Genomic DNA, 20,789 nt, shown 5'->3' on the forward strand with positions numbered 1-20,789 from the left:
GCTGGTGATGAATTCCCTCAGTTTGTTTGTCAGGAATGTCTTTATTTCACCTTCATTTTTATTTTTGTTTTTTGAGGCAGAGTCCCACTCTGTCGCCCAGGCTGCAGTGCAGTGGTGTGATCTCGGCTCACTGCAACCTCCGTCTCCCAGATGCAAGCAATTGTCCTGCCTCAGCCTCTTGAGTAGCTGGGATTACAGGCACTTACCACCATGCCTGGCTAATTTTTGTATTTTTAGTAGAATTTCACCATGTTGGGCAGGCTGGTCTTGAACTCTGACCTCAGGTCATCTGCCTGCCTTGGCCTCCCAAAGTGCTGGGATTACAGGCGCGAGTCACTGCGCCCAGGCTCACCTTCATTTTTGAAGGATATTTTTTCTGGATATAGAACTCTTGGTTGGTAGCTTCTTTTCAGTAATTTAAAGATGTTCTGTTGGCGTGTGACTGCAGGGATTCTGAGGACAAGCCCCCATTCTGACTGCTGCCCCGGACATATTGCATCTTTTTCTCTCCTTTAGAGGCTTTTTCTTTATTTTTGCATTTCAGCAGTTTGACTGTGATCAAGGAATGGCGTTCTTCGTATTTCTCCTACCTAGGGTTCACTGGGTTTCTTGAATCTATAAGTTTGTTTCACTACTACATGTGGGAAAGTCTCAATCATTATTTCTTCGAGGATTTTTTTCTGATCCTCTCTCTTCTCCTTCTGTTATTGCCATCATACAGATGTCAGGCCACTGGCCACTGCCCCACTGAAGCTCTGTGTGCTTCACTTCTCCTCCTTCTTCAGGCTGGATAATTGTATTGATCCATCTTCAAATGCACCGACCCTTTCTTCTGCCTCAGCAATTCACTTGTGAATCCATCCAGTGAGTTTTCCGTTAGAGACACGGTACTTTTCAGTTTTATCATTTCCATTTGGTTATAGTTTTAGAGTATCATTTTTTTTTCTGCTGTGATTCCCCATCTATTCATCCATTCATCTATTCTGACCCTTGAAGATATTATAAAGCAATATGTTAAAGGCCTTGCTGCTAGCTCCAATGTCTGGGTGATCTCAGGGTTCCTGGGTTCCTTTCTCTGGGTAGTTTTTTTCTTGACTGTGGATCACATTTTCTCTCTCTCTTTTTGACATGTCTAATAAGTTTTGTGTGTATACTGATCACTGTGAATGCAAACCTGTAGAGACCCTGGTTCTGTTATCTTTCTCTGAGGGTGTTTATTTTTTGTTACAGCAGGGAGTTCACTTGGCTGGACGCAAATCTCAATGTGTTTCCCTTGGAATCTCTGCTTAGTTTTCTCAGTCTGCTGACTGTTGCTTTTACTGGGTGCTTCGGCGCCTCTCTGGGCATGCACAGTTCCGGGGCAGCCAAGGATCTGGGCAGAGCTTACATGTGTATTTGGGAGTCCCTATCTGTGGCTGTGTATTTTCTAGAATGTATCTCCTCACATTCCAGCTGCTTTGTCAGCTCTAAACTCCACTGTACAACTCCTGTGACCAGCATGCCTGTGGCTTCCTGCATGAGACCCACTCACCCTTTGATGCAAGGACTGGGATGGTGCCCTCGGAGGGAAGCCACCGGCACACACGTCTCACCCAGGGCTGTTTTCTCCCTTCGAGGGCAGAGGCCCCAACAGATTCTGCCTACTGTCTATCTCCCCCAAGTAACTTCAAAGAGCTTAAACATTTTCCCCTAGAATTTATAGTTACTATTGATAGGAGTGTTAGAATGAAATAAACCACACCACCATTACTAAAAGACCGTCCAATTTATTACTGCCAGGTACTGTATCCCTAACATAACAATCTTCCTAATTACCATGAAGGGTTGACTAGCAGAGATGGGCACGAGGGCTGTGTCTGTCATTCTCACTTAATGAGTGTTTAATGACATCTGTGCTCCTCAAGGAGCTTTAGGTTTAGTGGGGGATGCAGACAATAATTACCAACAAAACAGTGTCAAAAACTCTGCCACAGCAGCAGGCAAAGCGGGTGCCCTGGCCCCATGGGAAGGCCTCTGATGGGTCCTGAAAAGTGGGGAGTTCTCAGGGCAGGTAGGAAGTAGCCGGGTTGAGGGGACTGTTGGGTGCACCGGGAAAACCCTCCAGGCTGAGGGGAGAGCTTGTGCACAGGACTGCAGGTGACCAAGGCTACGAGCCAATCTGGAAGCTACGAGCCACCAGCATAGCTGGAGCTTGCCGTGCCAAGGGGTGGTGCGAGCTCATGAAACCTGCCGGGCAAGGTGAGGATTCAGGCCATCTCCCAAGGACAGTGGGAACCACACAGCCACATCCGTGCTTTGGAAAGGTCACCCTGCTTCCATGAGACAATGAATGACTACCACGTGAGTCATTCGTACACGCCTGGATGTTGTAGAGTATCAGAAATGGGTTCTTAGGTGGACTCCGTGCTAATTATACTGCCAAGTTACCCAGCAAACATTCTGTGAAGATAACGTGGGGCTAAAATTCAGCTGGCTCCACCACACGTGCTCACACATCCAATCAACTTTTATGGGCCCTGCCACAGACCAGAGAGGCGTCTCCGGTGCCTTGGCTGTGCATTTCGGGATGCGGACCCAGCTCGGGGCATCACTCATTTGCTCAAGCAGTCCAGAGCCTGTGCAGGGCAGGCAGGCGCCCTTTCACCTCCACGCCCCCAAAGACCCAGCCCATCTCTGTTCACATGGAATGGCATAAGTATTTGTGGTTGGATGTGAAGCAATGGGGTGTATGTGCACAAATGGCAACCAAATTTATCCAGAAGATGGGAAGGAAACGTTGCACTTCAATCCGCTTAAGCTCATTTGAGTTGTTCGGTGTCAGGGGCTGACCTGAGCAATGCTTTGTGACCCACCCATGGCTGCGCACCTGTGATCGTGCTTCTCTGGAAACGGGCTCCTGCGTGTCTCCTCCAAGGGGCCTAAGCACCTCGTAGACCCCGCGACTGTGGCGCGACCTCCCTCCAGAGCCTTGTCTTCAGAGCTCTTTTCCTGACTTGCTCTCTGGCAGGGGCCCCGAAGACTGGTTTGCGTGACTTCTTGTCTTCTAAAATATAGACTCTGCCAAAATGAAAGGATTCACACCCAAGAGCTTTACGTTCCTCCCCATCACCTCAAGCTGATTCGCTGATTCCTACCGTTGCCCTGGACAGCCTCTCAAGGTAACACAGTGTGAATTGGTATCAGACTCAGCCAAGCAATAGATCCTCTTCTTAAAAGTTTCATTTTATCCTCACTCTGAATCTCACCAGGAGTCAAGCTTGAGGTGTACGCTAGCCAAGCAAGCGGCGTTTTAAAACCTTTCACGAATGTGCCTGTGTAGGTGCCGGCCCTACAAGGGCCGTGGGACCAGGTGTGAACTTCACACAGAATGTGGATTGCTTGGTGGTTCCTGAAGGCCACAGAACTCTATATCCTCTCTCCCCTGAATCCCCAGTGCCTGCATGGTGCTTGGCACCGTAGCCACTGCCCAAACTGTCCAGTCCAGAGCCAGAATTCTGGACCAGGGAGGGTGTCCTGCTAACCTTTTAAATGGTGCTCCCTCTTGCCGTTTTCCCCAGTTCCCCTGGGGACATAAAGAAAAGTCCCTACCCAAGTTTCTGGAAAATCAGTTCGGTGCCTGTGAGCGGCTTCCTCCCCCTTCTGCTTGAGAAGAAGGGACAGCCTGGGGTTTCCAGTGTTCCCTCCGCGGTGTGGCTACACCTCCTCACTCACCACTCACTCCAGACTGTGGTCTGATTCCAGTGGCAGAATCACCAGGCGTGGCTCCCTGCTTTGCCACGGATACCCCTGGCTCCACAGCCCCACCGATTAGAGCCACCCCTTTACTTTTGAGGGCTTTCCTCTCTACAAGCAGGTTACCTATTTCTCCCTGCGTGGTGCCGCTAGTGCTTAGGAAGAGACGTGATATTCCTTCCAAGGAAAAAGCCTGTAATTAACAGACTTTTTTTGGGGAAGAGTATTCTGCCTCCTCCTCTCCTGCTCGTTTTTTCATTTAACATATTTTATCAGAATGAAATGCCTTAATGAGCGCAGAATTGCAGCTGATCCCAGCTGAACCTCAAGCGCTCTGTGCTCAGCTTGCCGCTCCCCATCAGGCTGTATTCACCACTGTCTCTGCGACTGGGGCTTCTTCCAGGAGCTGCCTCCCCTCCAACACTGCCAGGAAGCTCATCAGCTTCCTATAGATGGAAACGGGGACAGGAAAGCACCCCCCAAACCACTGCCTGTGCTAGATAAGAATTTAATGGAAGATAGAGGGGCGGGTTGAGGGAGGGGGGTGGCAAACAGGAACATGAACGTGTAGGAATGTATATGTGTGTGAAGCAGGGTGGTGTGTGCATGTGTCTATAGTATGCACGTGTGTGCACATGTGGCTGTGTGTGTACAGTATGCATGTGTGTGCATGTGTGTATAGTATGCACATGTGTGCACATGTGGATGTGTGTGTATAGCATGCATGTGTGTGCATGTGTATAGTATGCATGCGTGTGCACATGTGGATGTGTGTGTATAGTATGCACGTGTGTGCACATGTGGATGTGTGTGTGTATGCCCTGAGATCTTACGTAATGACCTGGAGTCCATTTGGAAAAGACAAATCTACAGAAGCCACAATAGAAATTCCATTTTCCATTCACGAAAAGTCTCTCTTCCCTAGGCATCAAGCTCGGTTTGGATGCCACCCCCCCGCCTTCCTTCGGATGGAAGCTGAAGGGGACGCCCCTGTGTAAGCCACATCGATACTTGGAGGGACTCTGAAAGCCAGGACAGGCAGTGCTAACATTTCTGCCAAATTCCAGCTGCTGGGTCACTTTGCAGGGTGAGCTGATGGGCGCCCAGCACAACAGTCACCGCTGAGATCACGTCTATCACTCACTCACTCACTCACTCATTCCCTCAACAAATATAGTGCCCACTGCATGCCAAGGACTGTTTACAACACTCAGGGATATGGCCAAGATCCTTGCCTTTAGGAAGCCTCCTCTTAAAGGAGAAGTAAGTAGGTGAATAATAATGAAAATACAGCCAGATCACACCAAGCACTATGGCGAACTGAAGCGGGGCAGAGGGTAAAGAATGACCTGGTTGGTGAATTACATCTGAACTGCTCGCCCAGGGCTCCAGTGGCCGGGGGCTCCTTGGGACAGTGGGTTCATCAGGGAGGAAAGGACACAGGCTGATCTCATCTTTAGAAACCCACTTTGGCAGAGACCAGCCATTCGCCAGCCATATTTCCCTCTCCTTCAGATCATGGAGTTGGACTTGTTCCCCATGTCCCTTGCAATTAGACGTGGCCATGTGACTGGGCTTTGTCCAGCGGCATGTAGGCACTATTGACGTATGCCACTTGTAAGCCTCGCCAGTCCCGAGACGCTCACCCCAGGTGGCTGAATGGCTGCGGCACAAGCCACCCTGGCCCTGCCCACCAACCTTCACAGTGAGCAAGAAATCGACTTCGGTTGGGTTCAGTTTCTGAAATGCCGCAGTGCAGGTAGTCAGCCCTAACACGTACCCACCTCACTGCCTCCTTCCGCTCACCGCCTGTTCTGCAGTGACGCTCTGGGCGTGGAGGTGACCTTGCCTGCAGGGGCTGCTGGACGAGTCAGGGGGTGTGAGGAGCAGATGACAAAGTGGTTTCAAACCACAGCAATACCACAGACCCCAGAACAAGAGAAGCCGCCACTTCCTGAGTCGGAGATGCTGGGGGCAGTTTCCTGGAAGCACAGAATTTGCAGCTTTTCTCATTCTGACACCCAAAGCCAACTTCACAATTCTTCCCTGCACATTTCTAGTTTAGAAAGGTCAGCGGCAGAGAGTCCTCAGGAGGCTGCACCTGCACGGCCTGGAGAGCTCCCGGTGCCGGCTGCTCTCTTGGCCACATTTTCCAAGTTTGTGTTAATCAGGAGGGGCAAATTTCCCTCCTGCAAACTGGAAAACCCCGTTCCCCATCAGGGCATTCAGATGTGGAGTAAGCTGGGCTCTCGTGGTGATGTCTTCAGGAGAAACATCCTCATCAACAGGACAACTGGACGCATCCTCACCCGAGCCCTCTGCTGGTCTGGGAGGATTCGGTCCTTTCATGGACCCTGTCCCAGCCCAGACTTCCTCAGCCACTGACGCTGCAGGGGGTCAGCCAGGCAGGAAGTGTAGGGGGTCTTTCTCTCCACTGTCCATCCGGAGACGGCGCGCGGGGCCACACGCAGCAGCTTGGGGACCCTCCTGGGACAGGGGCTGTGCCTACGTGGCCTCGCTCTTTTGTGTTCCCTTTAACAAGCCTGTCTGCGGAGCAGAGCTGAGGAAGAAAGTCCCGCCTTTCAGTCCTAGATCATCAGGCTGAGAAACTCCAAGAGCCAGGGCAGCAGAATATCCCAGCTGTGCTCAGATAACAGAGATAACAGCCAGACGCTGTGGGTACCCCCTCCGTGGGGTGTAAGCAGATGAGGGCCCTCACATTCACTGCTCACTCACTCCACAAATAATGTGCCTACCCTGTGCCGGTGAGGGTGGCTTGGGCAGCCCTTTCTGGAGTTTGGGAAAAGTGATTGGCAGTTGTCAAATCATGGCCCATGGGCCAACCCAGGCCCTGTTTTTGTTTTTGTAAATAAAGTTTTATTGGAACACGGCCTGTTTTTGTAAATAAAGTTTTATTGCAACACGGCCAACCTGTTAGTTGACACATTGCCTGAGGCTGATTTCACACCACAGCGACAGAAGCTGTACGGCCACAACACCTTTCCCACCTGGCCCTTCACAGAAAAGGTTTGCTGACCCCAGAGTAAGATCGAAGACTGTTTACAAGGGGCAATGTGGGGGCGGCAGAAGCACAAGGCATTACAGAAGCCTGCAGAGCACAACAGAAACCCACTCCCTCTCTCGGGGGCCTTCAATCCTGACGAACTTCAAAGAGGAATCTCTGGTTGGTCCTCACGCCTCCAGCACACCCTGAAGCGCCTGCCCCACTGGCCTGGGAAACAAATCAAGGGCAGCCTCTGTTCTCTCGCCTTATGCTTTTCTCTACAGTCAGCTTCTAGCCTGACAAACGATCCCAGTGATCAAACTGTGGTTTGGTATACAATCTCCTTCGGGGATGAACAGTGTGGCGATTCCTCAAAGGCCGAGAGGCAGAACTCCCATTTGACCCACAATCCCATTGCTGAGTATACACCCAAAGGAATAGAAGTCATTCTCTTACAAAGACACATGCGTGTGTATGTTCACTGCAGCACTATTCACAACAGCAAAGACATGGACTCAACCCAAATGCCCATCAATGGTAGACCGGATAAAGCAAATGTGGCACATACACACCATGGAATGCTATATGCGCCATAGAAAGGAATGAGATCATGTCCTTTGCAGGGACATACAGATGGAGTTGGAAGCCATCATCCTCAGCAAACTAAAGTGGGAACAGAAAACCAAATAACACGTGTTCTTACTTCTAAGTGGGAGCTGAATGATGTGAACACAAGGACACAGGGAGGGGAACAACCCACACTGGGGCCTGTGGGAGGGAAGGGGCAGAAGGAGAGTACCAGGAAGAATAGCTAAAGGATGCTGGGCTTAATACCTAGGTGATGGATTGACAGGGGCAGCAAACCACCATGGCACACGTTTACCTAGGTAACCAACCTGCATATCCTATACATGTGCCCCCAAACTTAAAATAAAAGTTGAAAAAAAATTAAATCACTTTGAGAAGAATTTTAAGTCAACGATAACACAAGCAATGGCCGGAGGCAGCAAATCCCAGCCCTGAGGATGGCGAGATGGGTGCAGCATGGGGGCCACGGCACTGCCATTGGCATCGTCTCTGGCGTCCGTGGTGGGCGGGAGGTTGCCCAGTGGGCCCAGGAAATGTGGGCCTGGGAAGCTCCCCCAGGATGGGGTTCCAACTCCTGGTGGCTTCCTTCAAGCTCTGAACTGCATTTCACAGGAAAATCTCCAGCCCAGCCTGGCCCTCAAGGGGTATGGGTGGCCAAGGAGAGTTGAACCCCGAAAGGGGAGGAAGCAGCAGAGGCTGGGTGCTGAGGTGGGAGGGCCGGCTCTATGCAGAGAGGGCAGGTGATATGTTTGCAATCAGGTGATACCTTGGCTGGGGTGTGGAGGCACACTGCATTCACTCACACCAGAGTTTCTGCTATAAATAACCAGTCATTTTGACTGCTCCCTGGCAGGGTCCCCTGGTGGCCAAGGTTAGGGATACAAAGAATTGGGGGGACCATGCCTGGTGGCTGCTTTCTTCCTCCCATCTCCGCATTCTAAACGCACAGCCCAGCCTTCTGCATTGAAAGGAACGAGAAAACACTAAACAGCACGAAGACTGAGAATGGCCCCTTAAGCACACTCTGGGGACCCACCCTCATTTCCAAAGGGTGGGTGAGGCTTTTCCACAACGGTTGGGAATTATTTAATGGAATTCTCACCATCCTTTTATCAAATTATTGCTCAGATTAGGCTGCAATTTTCTTCAAAGGGAAGCAGAAATTGCTCGTTGATAGCCGTGATTATAGAGACACAAATTTGTAAAATAAATTCTTTCTGCGGTAAAAGCAATCTCCGGTGGCCTTGGGAACTTGGGGACCAAGACCTTGCAGACGGGCCATGGCACGGCCCACGCTGGCCTCGGCGCAGTGATCGTCATGGCAGACACGCCACCATCCCATCATCCGGGATCTTAGTCATCCATGGAAACAAATGTGATCAGACCAAAGAAAGGGGTCAGAGGTCAAAGGCCACGATCCACACCCCTGCCCACTGCTTCCACACACATAGTAGCCATTTGAAAGTAACCAAGAGAGAAATCACCCCTGACTCACAAAGTCCCATCCACCTAGGACGCAGCTTCCCCATCTAAATTTTTCATTGCCCTGTGTAAGGCTAATCTCATTACAGAAAGGTTGTGAAATCGCGACCTTCTTAGACACCAAATGCAGAACCGCCCCTGGCTTTGGGATGCCGGGAGAAGAGCCTCACGCTAACGCCGAGACCCCCGTGCCAACGGGAGGGGTCTGCACTCACCCTCACGAGCTGCTGCGGGAAGGGCCCGCGCGAGTTCTCGGGCACGTTGATGGGCGGGATGACCCAGTCCCGTTTGCGCCGCCTCAGCCCGTCGGCGTTCTGGTGCCGGGGCCACGGCAGCAGGGTGTCCTTCGGAGGCGGAGAGGGGTCCAGAGCCACGATCTTCTTTCCTTTCTGTGGCTTTATTTGGAAAAGGGAGAGAAGAAGCAAAGAAGTCCAGTTAGGTTTTGCACAGAGGAAAAGGGTGTTTGCTAAGATGATCTGTACTGCCGGAGACTGAGAGGGAAGGCGGGTAAGGCTGGGACAAGGAGCTAAGTGGGAAAAGGAGTTAAGCGGGAAGGCGGGTAAGGCTGGGACAAGGAGTTAAGCGGGAAGGGCGGGATAACACTGGAAAAGGAACTGTTAGGGAAAAAAAATCAAGTAAGACCCCCATCAATATGATGAGACAGATTACAAAATTAAATGTGGGAAAAAGAAACCATAAAAAAAGAAGAAAATATAGTTGACAATGTCACCAACAGTGTAGACAGGGCTTTTGACGCCCACCCAAAACAATGCAAGAGATGACAAAAGAAAAGACTAATATGTTTTCCCACAAAACTCCTGTTCATGAAAACAGACCCAAGAGGCAATTGACACATTTGGAAAACATGATTTACAACAGTTTGACATGAGGTTCGTAGTCACTACATAAAGCACTCTTAGAAAGCAGGAAGAAAATAAAATGGAATCTTGTTTCCGAACAAGAAAAGGACATGAATAGATAATTCACAGCAAAACAAATATAAATGATCAATAAACTTATGACAACTGTCCACATCTCCCAGTAATCAAATAATGCATATCAAAGTAATACATCCTTTTTACCTGTCAGATTGACAAGGCTGAGCGAAATGAATCTGCAACACTGGGGGTGTGCAGTGAGTCAGTGGGTGGAGGCTGATGGCTGAGGGTGTGGGATTTGGCCTTAGACCCATATCTATGTGGATGTGTCAAAGCTCATGTGACGTGGGGACCAAGTCCCTTCATCTCTCACAATCCTGGGATCTTCTCTTACGGAAGGGAGATGGTAGCAATGGCCCTGAGTTTAGGCACTGCTATGGGAATGACATCAGATGACAATGAGAAAATGCCCAGCCCATGCTTAGCACAGGGCTCAGGCTGTCAGGACGGACACTGACGCAGCTCCTGCTGCTGGGGTCCCGCGGTCACTCAGCACAGCCCTCTGCCTCCCGGTGGCCAGTGACTATCAAGAGCCTCAAAAAGGAAGGTCCCTTTTGACCCAATAACTACACAGCTGGAAATCTGTCCCCAGGAAACTCTAGGTGGACCAAAGTCCTTGTAGACAGATGTTTACTGGCGATGTTTTTGAACAAGTAAAAATACCAGAGCACAAATCTGAATGTCTGTCAGTGAATTCCAAATGCATTACACCGTGTTCATGTCTTGGAATATTATAGCCATTAAAAGTTACTCTTTTAAGACTGACATGAAGAAATGTCCATAAAATATTAGTAAGTGGAGAAATAGCACCAAAGCATACGTACAGCATCAACCGCAACTGCATTTTTTCTTCACTTTTTCTTTTTTCTTTCTTATTTTTTTTTGAGATGGAGTCTCACTGGGTCACCCAGGCTGGAGTGCAGTGGCACGATCTTGGCTCACTGCAACCTCTGCCTCCTGGGTTTAAGTGACTCTCCTGCCTCAGCCTCTCGAGTAGCTGGGATTACAGGAGCCAGCCACCACATCTGGCTAATTTTTGTATTTTTAATAGGGATGGGGTTTTGCCACGTTGGCCATGCTGGTCTCAAACTCCAGACCTCCGGTAATCCGCCCGTGCTGGCCTTCCAAAGTGCTGTGGGATTACAGGCGTGAGCCACCACGCCCAGCTTCAACTGCGTTTTTTTAAAGGATAGAAAAAGAAGCTGGGTGCCGTGGCTCACACCTGTAATCCCAGCACTTTGGGAGGCCGAGGCAGCCAGATCACCCGAGGTCAGGAGTTCAAGACCAGCCTGGCCAACGTGGTGAAACCGCATCTCTACTAAAAATATAAAATTAGCCAGGTGTGGTGGTGTGTGCCTGTAATCCCAGTTACCTGGGAGGCTGACACAGGAGAATCACTTGAACACGGGAGGCGGAGGTTGCAGGGAGCCGAGATTGTGCCATTGCATTCCAGCCTAGGGAAAAAAAAGCGAAACTCTGTCTCAAAAAAAAAAAAAAAAAAAAAAAAAAAAAAAAAAAAAAAGAAAAGAAAAAAAATGTAAGAAAATACATGAAAATGCACACACTGGTTTTCTCTGGTCACCAGGGAGTTCTGTTATCGTATTTTACTTCCTTCCTTTTACCTTTCTGTGTTTTCTAAATGTGACAGTGCACGTGACTCCCATGGCTGACAGTGCCAACAGAACTTCACGCATACGTGTGGCGTCCATGTGTCTGCCGCGTCGGGTCCAGTGCAGGTTGCCCACATGGCATGCTTTGCCACAGTCTTCGTGGCTGATGCTCATTTCATCTGAACTGCAGACGCACTAGGATATGATAGCTCACACAGCAGAGAATGGACCTTGCACCAGGGCAGCCCAAGGCAGGGAGGACAAAGCTGGCTGGGAGGTGTCTGACCACAGGCTGCCCCGCGGGGGTCCCCACCACTGTTTGCCTCAATTAATAAAACCCAGGAGGCTTCCATGGGGGCACTCCCAGCCTTCCTTAGAAAGGAGCCATGTGAGGTGCAAACATGGAGACCCAGGGGCCTCGACTCCAGCCCCTCATGATGACAAGGGGCGGGGGCTTTTCTAGGCTCCTCAGGGGACTTTGAAGAACTTCAAGGACAGTCCTAATTGCACATTCTCCCCGGAACCCAGAGCACAGACAACTGGACTCCATGGTTTCCTCGCCCAGACCAGTAGCCGCTGCCTCACAGGTACTGAATGTCCGATGAGCATGAGAGCAGGACTCTGCATCTGGCCCTTCCACTGAAGATATCTCACCTGTCCTCCAAGACCAAGCCCCAGACAGATGGCACCTCCCTGGGAGCCTGGTCTTTACCTTGTGGATACAACAATTTAGGTTAATAAGCTCTAAGCTTTGATGAGAAAGACCAGATTAATCCCACTGCTCAAAGTGGCTTGAAATAACGCCAACATAGCCAACACGAACAATGATGATAGCTGTGGTGTGCACTCAGGTTCCAGGCTCCAGGTCAAATGCTGTTCCATGCAGTCTCCCCCTGAATCCTCCCTCTCACCACTTCAGGGGGGAGCACTGTCATTCCTACTTTCCTACCATGCGAGGCCAAGACACTCATGAAGCCCACGCAGCCCGTTCAGTGGAAGCAGGATTCAGATGCCAGGAGTGTGACCCCAAGGCCGGAGCACCTGGAAGTGCCACCCCTCCCTTCTGTGGTCTCTGTGTGTAAAGTCAAATCCCATTTGCCGGACCTCAGGAAGGTCCCGGACTGGGCAGAAATTGATCTTCCCATGGAAGAGGTGGGGAACCAGGGGAAAAGGGGGTCTGAGTGATGTTTCCTGCACCCACCCGGGCTGTGCTCTGTAAATCGCAGACTGGGGAGAAACAGGTCTGAGGTCCCAGGCTGGTCCCAGGACCAGCAGCTCAGCACCCTGGGGAGCTCATTAGGAATGCAGGTTCCTAGGTCTCATCTAAGACTTAACAACTCTGGGGTGGGGCCGCCAACCATACCTGAGATGTGCTGCAGGTAGAGAACAGGGGGTCTCCCAGCCCAAAGGCAACCAGGGGTCCACCTCTGGAGAAGGGTGGTGGAGCATTATTTTTGTTCCTGAGCAGGTCTGCATGAGGGAGGAGAGCCTGGACGGATCGCTCCCAGATGAGGGCGAGGGGAGCTCTGGCATAGCTGCTAGGAGGGGCCTTCTGGCCATCTTCAGCTCCCCACATCTCCCAGTGGGAGACCGAGGCGGAGACTGGCTGGTCTCTCCCACCTGGTGCTGCTTCAGAACCAGTAGCGGCTCACCAGGGCCCTCTGAATCTCTAACTCTGAGTTTTAAAGAGTTTTCATGTAGCCGTTTTAAAAAAAAATCCTTCATTTTCATTTGCTTAGGATGAGCTTGCAATGACGTTAATTTCCCCAGTGTTGTTTAAATAAATTGCACATATTTGCTACTATTTTAAAGCTGTGAGACAAATGTAATAACAAAATCTGGTGAAAATCAATGCCAGACCTGCATGGGCTTCTGCCTGGAAGATGCACCCGCTTCCCTGGAAGAAAATGTCAGCCACAATCAGCACTCACCCCGGTCGAACAAGCATGTTCTTTTGAACACGCAGTCATCTTGGGCCCATTCAGAAGACATCACATAAACACTGACGCATAATTATACTCATTAAAAATAATGCTTCCAGTCATGCTTAAAAATATTTTCTAACAGATGACACCTGCTGATTTTCCCTGGTGCGTGTCTTTCTTCTGTATTTCTGAGTGAATGAAGACTGAGCATTGGGTAATGACTTAAAGGTGACCTTGGCCCGGCGTGGCGGCTCACGCCTGTAATCTCAGCACTTTGGGAAGCCGAGGCGGGCAGATAATGAGGTCAGGAGATCGAGACCATCCTGGCTAACACGGTGAAACTCCGTCTCTACTAAAAATACAAAAAAAAATTAGCCGGGTGTGGTGGCGGGCACCTGTAGTCCCAGCTACTCGGGAGGCTGAGGCAGGAGAATGGCGTGAACCCGGGAGGCGGAGCTTTCAGTGAGCCGAGATTGCACCAATGCACTCTAGCCTGGGGGGACAGAGCCAGACTCTGTCTCAAAAAAAAAAAAAAAAAAAAAAAAGAAAGTGACCTCTACTCCATTACCGGAAACTAGATAATACACATGTGCACATGTGTATACAGGTGCTATGCACACATGTATGCATGCATGTACGACATGCACATACAGATATATATGAATGCACACGTCAAGTATGCACAGATGTATAGGTGTATGACTACATGTACACACATGCACAAATGCATGTGTATGAATACGTGTTTATGCCTTCTACACATACACAGGTATGCATATGCTTATGTGTGTTTGTGTATCTGTGTGTGTGTATAGAGCACATCACAACTTTCTCAAAACCAACAGCCCAGCAGCAAGATATCTTGGCCATGCCCACTCCCTGCATGCTGACAGTTTAGCTCAAGCTAGAAGTCCTGTAACTAGGAGGGTCCAGGAGGGTCCTGGTGGCTGAGCTGGTCTTTGGGGTCCAACCAAGCTAGTTCCTGCAGATCTGCAGAATCAGGAGCACCAAGGAAGCCGCCCACCCTCGCTTCCATCCACTCACTGACACCTGCGAAGCTATGTAAGGGGGTGGCTTCCCGGAGCTGCCAGCAGCCTGCAGGATGGCTCCCCAAGGATGTTTCATCGAGCCCTCCTTGGCAGGATGGGATCTGGGCTATGGTCCGACACTCATCTCCTACGAGTGTTTCTGGGCCTGGAAACTGGCCCTGTCGCCCGTGCAGAGGCCAGCCGCCCTGGGCTGCAGTGTCCCATACCCCACAGTTTCCCTCCTGCGCTCCCTCCTCTTCCTCATGCCTTTGACTCTGCCCTGCTTCAGCCCCACTGCGCTCCCTGATGCACTCTCAGCTCCCTCAAAGCCCTGCCTACAGGGCAGTGGGCAGGAACGCCCCAAAGCACCCACTCTGGCCTGCAGCCTGTAGGGGCTCAGCTCACCTGCCAGGTGCTAGGGACCGGACATCCACCTCCACCACCCCCAGGCCCTGCTCCTGCCCCTCTCTCTGCCTGGGCGCCTCCTCCTCATGCCAGGCTCAACCTACAGCACCTCCCCTGGTGGGCCACACTCCACATTGCAGGGAACACCTGCTCTGGTGCCACCCTGGACCTGGTACTGCCCTGGGGGCTGTGCGCATTTTCCTAGTCCCACATGTTAGGGAGGTACCACAACCCTGGCGGGGTGGGGGGAGCCCAGCAGAGCCCTGATAGCCACTCACTTTCTATGGAGCAAACTCAGTGGACAGATTTAAGTCACTGTATCCACACTCAGTTACTGATGTCACCCTCGAGCCAGGAGACGACAAAGCAAATGGCCTCAGCCTGTCCCCTACATGCTCATATGGGCGGGGAGGTGCAGCCATGACCTCAGGGACGCCTTCCCAAGTCCTGCACGGGCCCTGGCCCCGCCCATGTGACTTCCCAGGCACAGTCTCATTTAGTCCTCAGGGCAGCCCACAGAGGACACCAAGCACAAGGGGTGAAGTCCCGCTCAAGCTTGGACGGCCAGGACTGGAGCCCAAGCTGTCTGACCTGCGGCCCACCATCCTGATGGGACCATCCCACCACCTCCCACGGGGCCCCTGATTAGCGCAGAGTCAGAATCAGGCAGGAGGTTCAAACTGGCACCAAGTCGCACAGAATCAGTCCATTGGGGAGATGGGGACAGAAATACTCATGGTGGGTATTATACCTCGGTCATGGCACTGAAGGGTGAATAGGAGTTTGCCAGGCAGGATGGGCCGGGAAGCGGGCACACACAGTGCCACAGGACAGTGTGGATGCCTCAGAGACCAGGCAGACACTGCCATGATTTGGGGCCTGGAAGGAAAGCAGGGTGGGGGCGTCCCAGGCTCTGAGGTTAACAGCTGCGTGGAGCATAGGTTTGCTCTCTACTGCCCAAGTCAGGATTTACTTCATCCCTGACCTCAGTCCCTCATCTGTGAAACAGGGTGATCAGGAAGCTCCCCTGCCAGGTGTGGGGTGAATGTGGTACTGTCTAGGGAGCATTGACAGACATGGGGACCTTCAGCCCTGCTCTCGGAAGAAACCTGAGAAGGGGCAGAGCTGGGGGTGGAGCTCCTAAAAGCTGGGCAGGACTTCCAGAGGGCAGAGAAGGAGAGGGCAAGGCTCCTGCAGCCTGGAGGCTGGGTCGAGTGGGGCCTAGGATGAGCTCTGAATGTTCAGGGGCTAGGGCTGGAGGGCAGGTGAGCTCGGGGTGTCCCATAACCCTTATATCCCAGGAAGGGAAACTGAGGCCCAGAGCAGTGGAAGAATTTGTCCAAATTGCCTGGCTAGGGAGAGCTGGGGCCAAGTGCTGCAGGAGACTGAGGGTGGGGTGGGGAGGGTCAGGGACTGCTCTGGTGAGGGCACCGTGAGCAAGGTGGGCTCCTGGACCCAGCCTGAGGGGCCTGCCAGGGAGGGAAGCGTGGGCCCAGGCTCCTTCCTGGATGACCTAGTGGGGTCCTAGAGAACCCAGGGCTGGGCCCAGCATCCACAGCCTCTCTACTGCACTCATGCTTTCCTCCTGGGAGCCAATCCCAGAGGCGTGGGGGTGGGCTGAGGGTCCAGTTGGCCAATCAGAGTCTGGCATTCCACCTGGCCAGGTGACTGCTCCAGGGAAGGCAGGTGACCCCAGCAGGGGACTTTCCGGGGGCTGCTGGAAGGAGTGGGCTCTCCTCCCTGGATGAGGGTTCGAGATGGGACGGTGGGAGCCCTGCCAGTCTCCTTGCCCCCACAGGCACTTGGGGCTTTGGGCCTGGCCTCCAGGCCGCCCGGATTAGCCCCTACCTCCCCCTTCCTGACCCCTGGCCCCAGTCTTGCTGTTCCTGAAACGCGCCATGCCCAGGCTGGTCCCTACCAGGACAGGCTCCTCAGAGTCTGTTCACACTCGGCCTCCTTGGCCTGGACAGCAACCTGGAGACACCATACTCCTCCTCCTCCTCTTCCCTGCTTCCTTACCCCCTACAGCTGCTCCGCTGCAGCTGAGCTAAGAGCCTGGCCTGTCTGTTTGCAGATGGCATCTGTGAGCCCCGCACCTTTGGCTTCGTGGCTTCAGCTACCTTTCCTGGGACAGACCCCAGGGCGAGTTGCTGGTCTCAGTATCACATGCAGCCATTGGCCGGCTGGGGATGGCGGTCCACGGGTTGAACAGACCCCAGGGGTGGAGAGAGTCTGCAGCCCAGGGCATCATCAGAGCCCGGAGCAGTATGCCCCAGATGCCTGGTAAATGGTGCCACCACTCTCGCCTCTTGCTTACACGAGGCTGTGGGAGGTCCACTCTTGGGTCCCTCTGAGCCCTAAGCAGCCAGGAGTGGCAGCAGATGAGCTTGTCCAGGGCCCCAGGTTTCAGGGTCAGAGCCCACCTGCCCAGCACTGAGTGAGGACAGGGTGTGGGAGCCTGAGGCCCCCAGGGATGTGTCTATAAGGTACAGGTGACTCTAAACCTGCCTGCTTCTTAATCAGCTTTTATTTACAAAGTGCTTCTCATTTTAGATCGCCTCTCCCCACTGAGCCCTAATCACCTGTGCTTCCTGTCAAACGCATTCTGCTGATTCTACTCTAAGACGGTGATTTACGGAGGCAGTGGCAGCGGGAGCCCCTGGGCACGGGTCCTAGTGCTGGGCCCTGTGACCTGCATGAGGCTTCCACTGTCTCTGGGCCTCGGCTTCCCTGTTGATGGGAGGGGCCGGGTGAGCTCTGTGCTCTGGAGCTACCTGGACGCCTGGGGTGTGGGCAGCAGTGGGGGTGGGAGTGATGTTAGAAGCCGAAGGCTGGGGGACCTGGGGGAGCGGAAGCTTCAATTCACATCTGGGGAAGAAGGTGCCGCAAAACTGCCACTGATGGGGCGATGCGTGACAAAGCCCCGTGTGTAAGTGGACCTCGGCTTCTTAGAGATAAAATGACAGCCTGGGCTCCGGTGGGCTGCTCAGGGGGCCCTGCGCGGAAGGTGTGTTTCCACTCCACCCATGACTCCAGGGGTCTGGGTGGTCTCATGGTCTTTCGGATGAACTCCTTTCCGGCCCCGGGTCTCTCTGTGCAGAGGCTTCCTGGACCGATCTCAAATGCAGGTGTCCCCTCTCTTCCCAGAGATACGGTGACCAATCCCTTACACTCAAGAATACATCAATTGTGATTCAGGGGAAGTGATGAGAGGTAAATGAGCTCAAGAGGACAAAAGGAAGGCACGCAGACAAAGACAGCTTCCGTTCCACTGGAAGTCCGTGGCCCCGGGTTCACGGGCAAGGTGCATGCTGAGAAAACCACATTAGCCCCCATGTCCACACCTGCACCCTGCGGCGGCCTGTGCTCTCCCCAGGTCTCGATTCTGCCCTGCTGGCTTCTCGGGGCCACAACATTTTATTTTCTTAAGCTCCTGGCAGCCCCGCTCCCCGCCTGGGTCTTGCTCTCCCTGTAAGAGAAGTGCTGTCTGTGTGATGAGGCTGTAACTGGCTGTGACTGCGAGGTGAGGTCTCCAGGGAAAGCTCAGTATCAGCAGAAAGCGGGTCATCTCCCTCCCCTCATCACTCGCAAGTGAGAGACGAGGAATGCAGAACGGACCTGGGGCAGAGGCTTTACGTGATCGTCTTTTTCTGTTTTTTGAAAAAGGAAACAACGTGTCAAGGAAAGAATATAATCACACGCGTCTCCCAAGCTATCTGCAAAAAGTTATCATTTGTTGTACCTTTTATTCTCGAATCCACGCATCTGTTAGGAGCCTGGAATTATGAAGCGCCGAGGAGGAACCACGGCTTTCAAGTGAAAGGACGTATGCTAAAACACCCAGAGGCGAAGCCACACGGGGGAGGGCCAGCCACCAAGACCAGGCTTCATTCTGGAAACTCCCAGATCACTTCCACGGAAGAAGAGGGTCTTTCCCACAGGCGTGGTCTGGCCGGGGCCTGTGCGCTGGTTTGCAGCTGGATGGTGATCAACCGTTTTAACATTTCCTTGTGGTAGAAATGCAGATGGTGGGTCCCACTCCAGACCTTCTGGATGTATCGCATGAGGCTGTCTGCAGGGTGGATGAGCTCCCTGGGCATCCTGAACTGAACGCCTGCTCTGCAGTGCCGTAGCCATCGCATGGAAATGCCTCCCAGGGGCACAGACGCCAGAGAAAGCCTCTTGAATAGATGGGCCGAGATAGGGTGGGCCTGATCGAAGCCCCAGCGTGGTGCAGATGGAACAGGGGAGCCGGGCCTGGGTTCCCTGAGCATGGGTTATTAGTTGTGGGGGGCCTGATGCTCCTGCCAAGTTCAGTGAGGAAGAGCGAGCATCCCCTGTTCTAGTCGAAGTCACTACCCTCAAGAGACAGCACGAATGTGGAAATTGCTTCAAATTCCCTGACACCAGATCCGCAGTACGTTTCTAAGGGAAGCCAGCCGGCAGCCCCGGCCTTTGGCGATGGGTCACAGATGGCGGTGGTGGCATCCCTCACTTGTCATCCCGCCCAGCTGCCAGGTCCTGCAGTGACCCTGCTGGACACGTCCTTAGCATCTGAAGTTCTCAGATGTTGAGAACAATGTTGAGAAAATGGCATGGGCACAAGTCCACCTGATTCAACAAAAGCAACTTATGGGAATGTTTTCAAATCAGTTTCTGGTGGCACATGACCTCTGGTCACTGTACTGGCTGTTGCCATGGTCAAGGTGCTCCGTGCCAGCTTGTTGGGGTGCACCTGCCCCCCTCCTGGAAAGGTGTAACTGCTGGCTTTCATTATCCAAGAAAAAGCGACTCTTTGGGGAGGTCCCCACGCCACCGGATTTCTCTGATAGGCGGCATAGCCCCGTGAACCTGAAATGCTGAGACACAAGGCTTCTGTAGCCGCAGAGCTTGGAGGTCTGATTTGCATAAGCAAATAAACCAGACCCAGTGTCAAGGAACCGAGAGAGGACACAGAGGGGATTGTGCTTCTTCACTTCCCTGATTTTGCTGCCTCTCCTTATCTTCCAGGCTGGACAGAGTGCAGCGAGAGCCATTCCACCGAGGAAGAGAGGAATATTTGCAACAGCCCCGAGCTGGGGATTCTGCTGGCTCCCCTCCACACACCCCTGTGAGCCGTGTGGGGGAAAACAGAGCCCTCCTTTTCTGTGAAGATAAAAATAGAGGTGGCAAATGTCTCCAGAAGTAGAAATCTGGGTGAACAGTGGGTACTGAAGATGGTTTTTGGTGTGAATGAGAAAGCTGATTATCATGGGAGAATTGAGCTCAGGGAGCGGAACTTTCTTTACATACCAGATGCTGGCCAGTCCCGCTGTGTGGTCATGTCAGGCATAAGACGCATCTAATTTGTGGATTTCATTTTGTTTCCAGCATGCCTCATGACTGTGTAGAATGGCGATGGCCACAGAACGGATCTCGGAGGTGCCACTAGAGAGTGCCTACGAAACGGTCTTACTCTGACCTGGGGAGGTCCACCACCTGCGGACTGGGTGGCCCAGGGAAACAGGGCAGGGGAGCTCCTGCCCCCTGGCCTTTCCCCAGAGCAGAGCCAGGTGGGCCCTGGGGCAGCCTTGAAGCTGGACTGGCTGCAAAGGCAAAGCACTGCAGCTCTTCCCTGCGCCCAGTCCTCTAATATGGCCCTGCTGTGCAGAACCGCCTACTGCGTAGGGCTGTCGGCACGGCTGAACGGCACGGCTTACGAGGTTGCTCCATGCACTGGAGCTTCCTGTGAGAGGAAAGGTGCTCTGTCTGGGAATGCAAGGAGAAGAGCACCCTCAGGATGGAAGGTTCTGGGAGCTCTGAAACCCTATGTAGGTCTCGGAGCCCTGCTGAGGCCACAGCATCTTCTGCACGTTACTCACTAACAAAATCAGCGTTCACCCCTCCGTGCGCTGCAGTCCCAGCCACCCAGCACCTCTGTCCCCAAAGCCACGGGTCTTTGACATCGTCTAGCCTCAGACTCCTGGGTGCTGGCAGTTTCTCATGCGGCAGTGACCAAAGACCCATGGCACCATCTCACAGTGCATTTTCGGCTCCTGTTTTGCTGAACGCGCTAATGTTTGGGTAAATATGTGGCT

The 20,789-nt window shown here is 52.6% G+C and overlaps 1 protein-coding gene across 1 annotated transcript in view; it reads right to left on the reverse strand.

Moving 5' to 3' along the window:
* Positions 1 to 20,789, reverse strand: part of LOC105470550 (cadherin 4) — a 683,954-nt gene that overhangs the window by 155,860 nt on the left and 507,305 nt on the right. The window contains exon 4 of the mRNA XM_011722645.2: positions 9,022 to 9,201. Within this exon, the coding sequence (XP_011720947.2) occupies positions 9,022 to 9,201 (180 nt within the window). The remainder of the gene's footprint in view (positions 1 to 9,021; positions 9,202 to 20,789) is intronic.

This window comes from Macaca nemestrina, chromosome 15 (genome assembly GCF_043159975.1).
Source record: "Macaca nemestrina isolate mMacNem1 chromosome 15, mMacNem.hap1, whole genome shotgun sequence".
Lineage (NCBI taxonomy): Eukaryota > Metazoa > Chordata > Mammalia > Primates > Cercopithecidae > Macaca > Macaca nemestrina.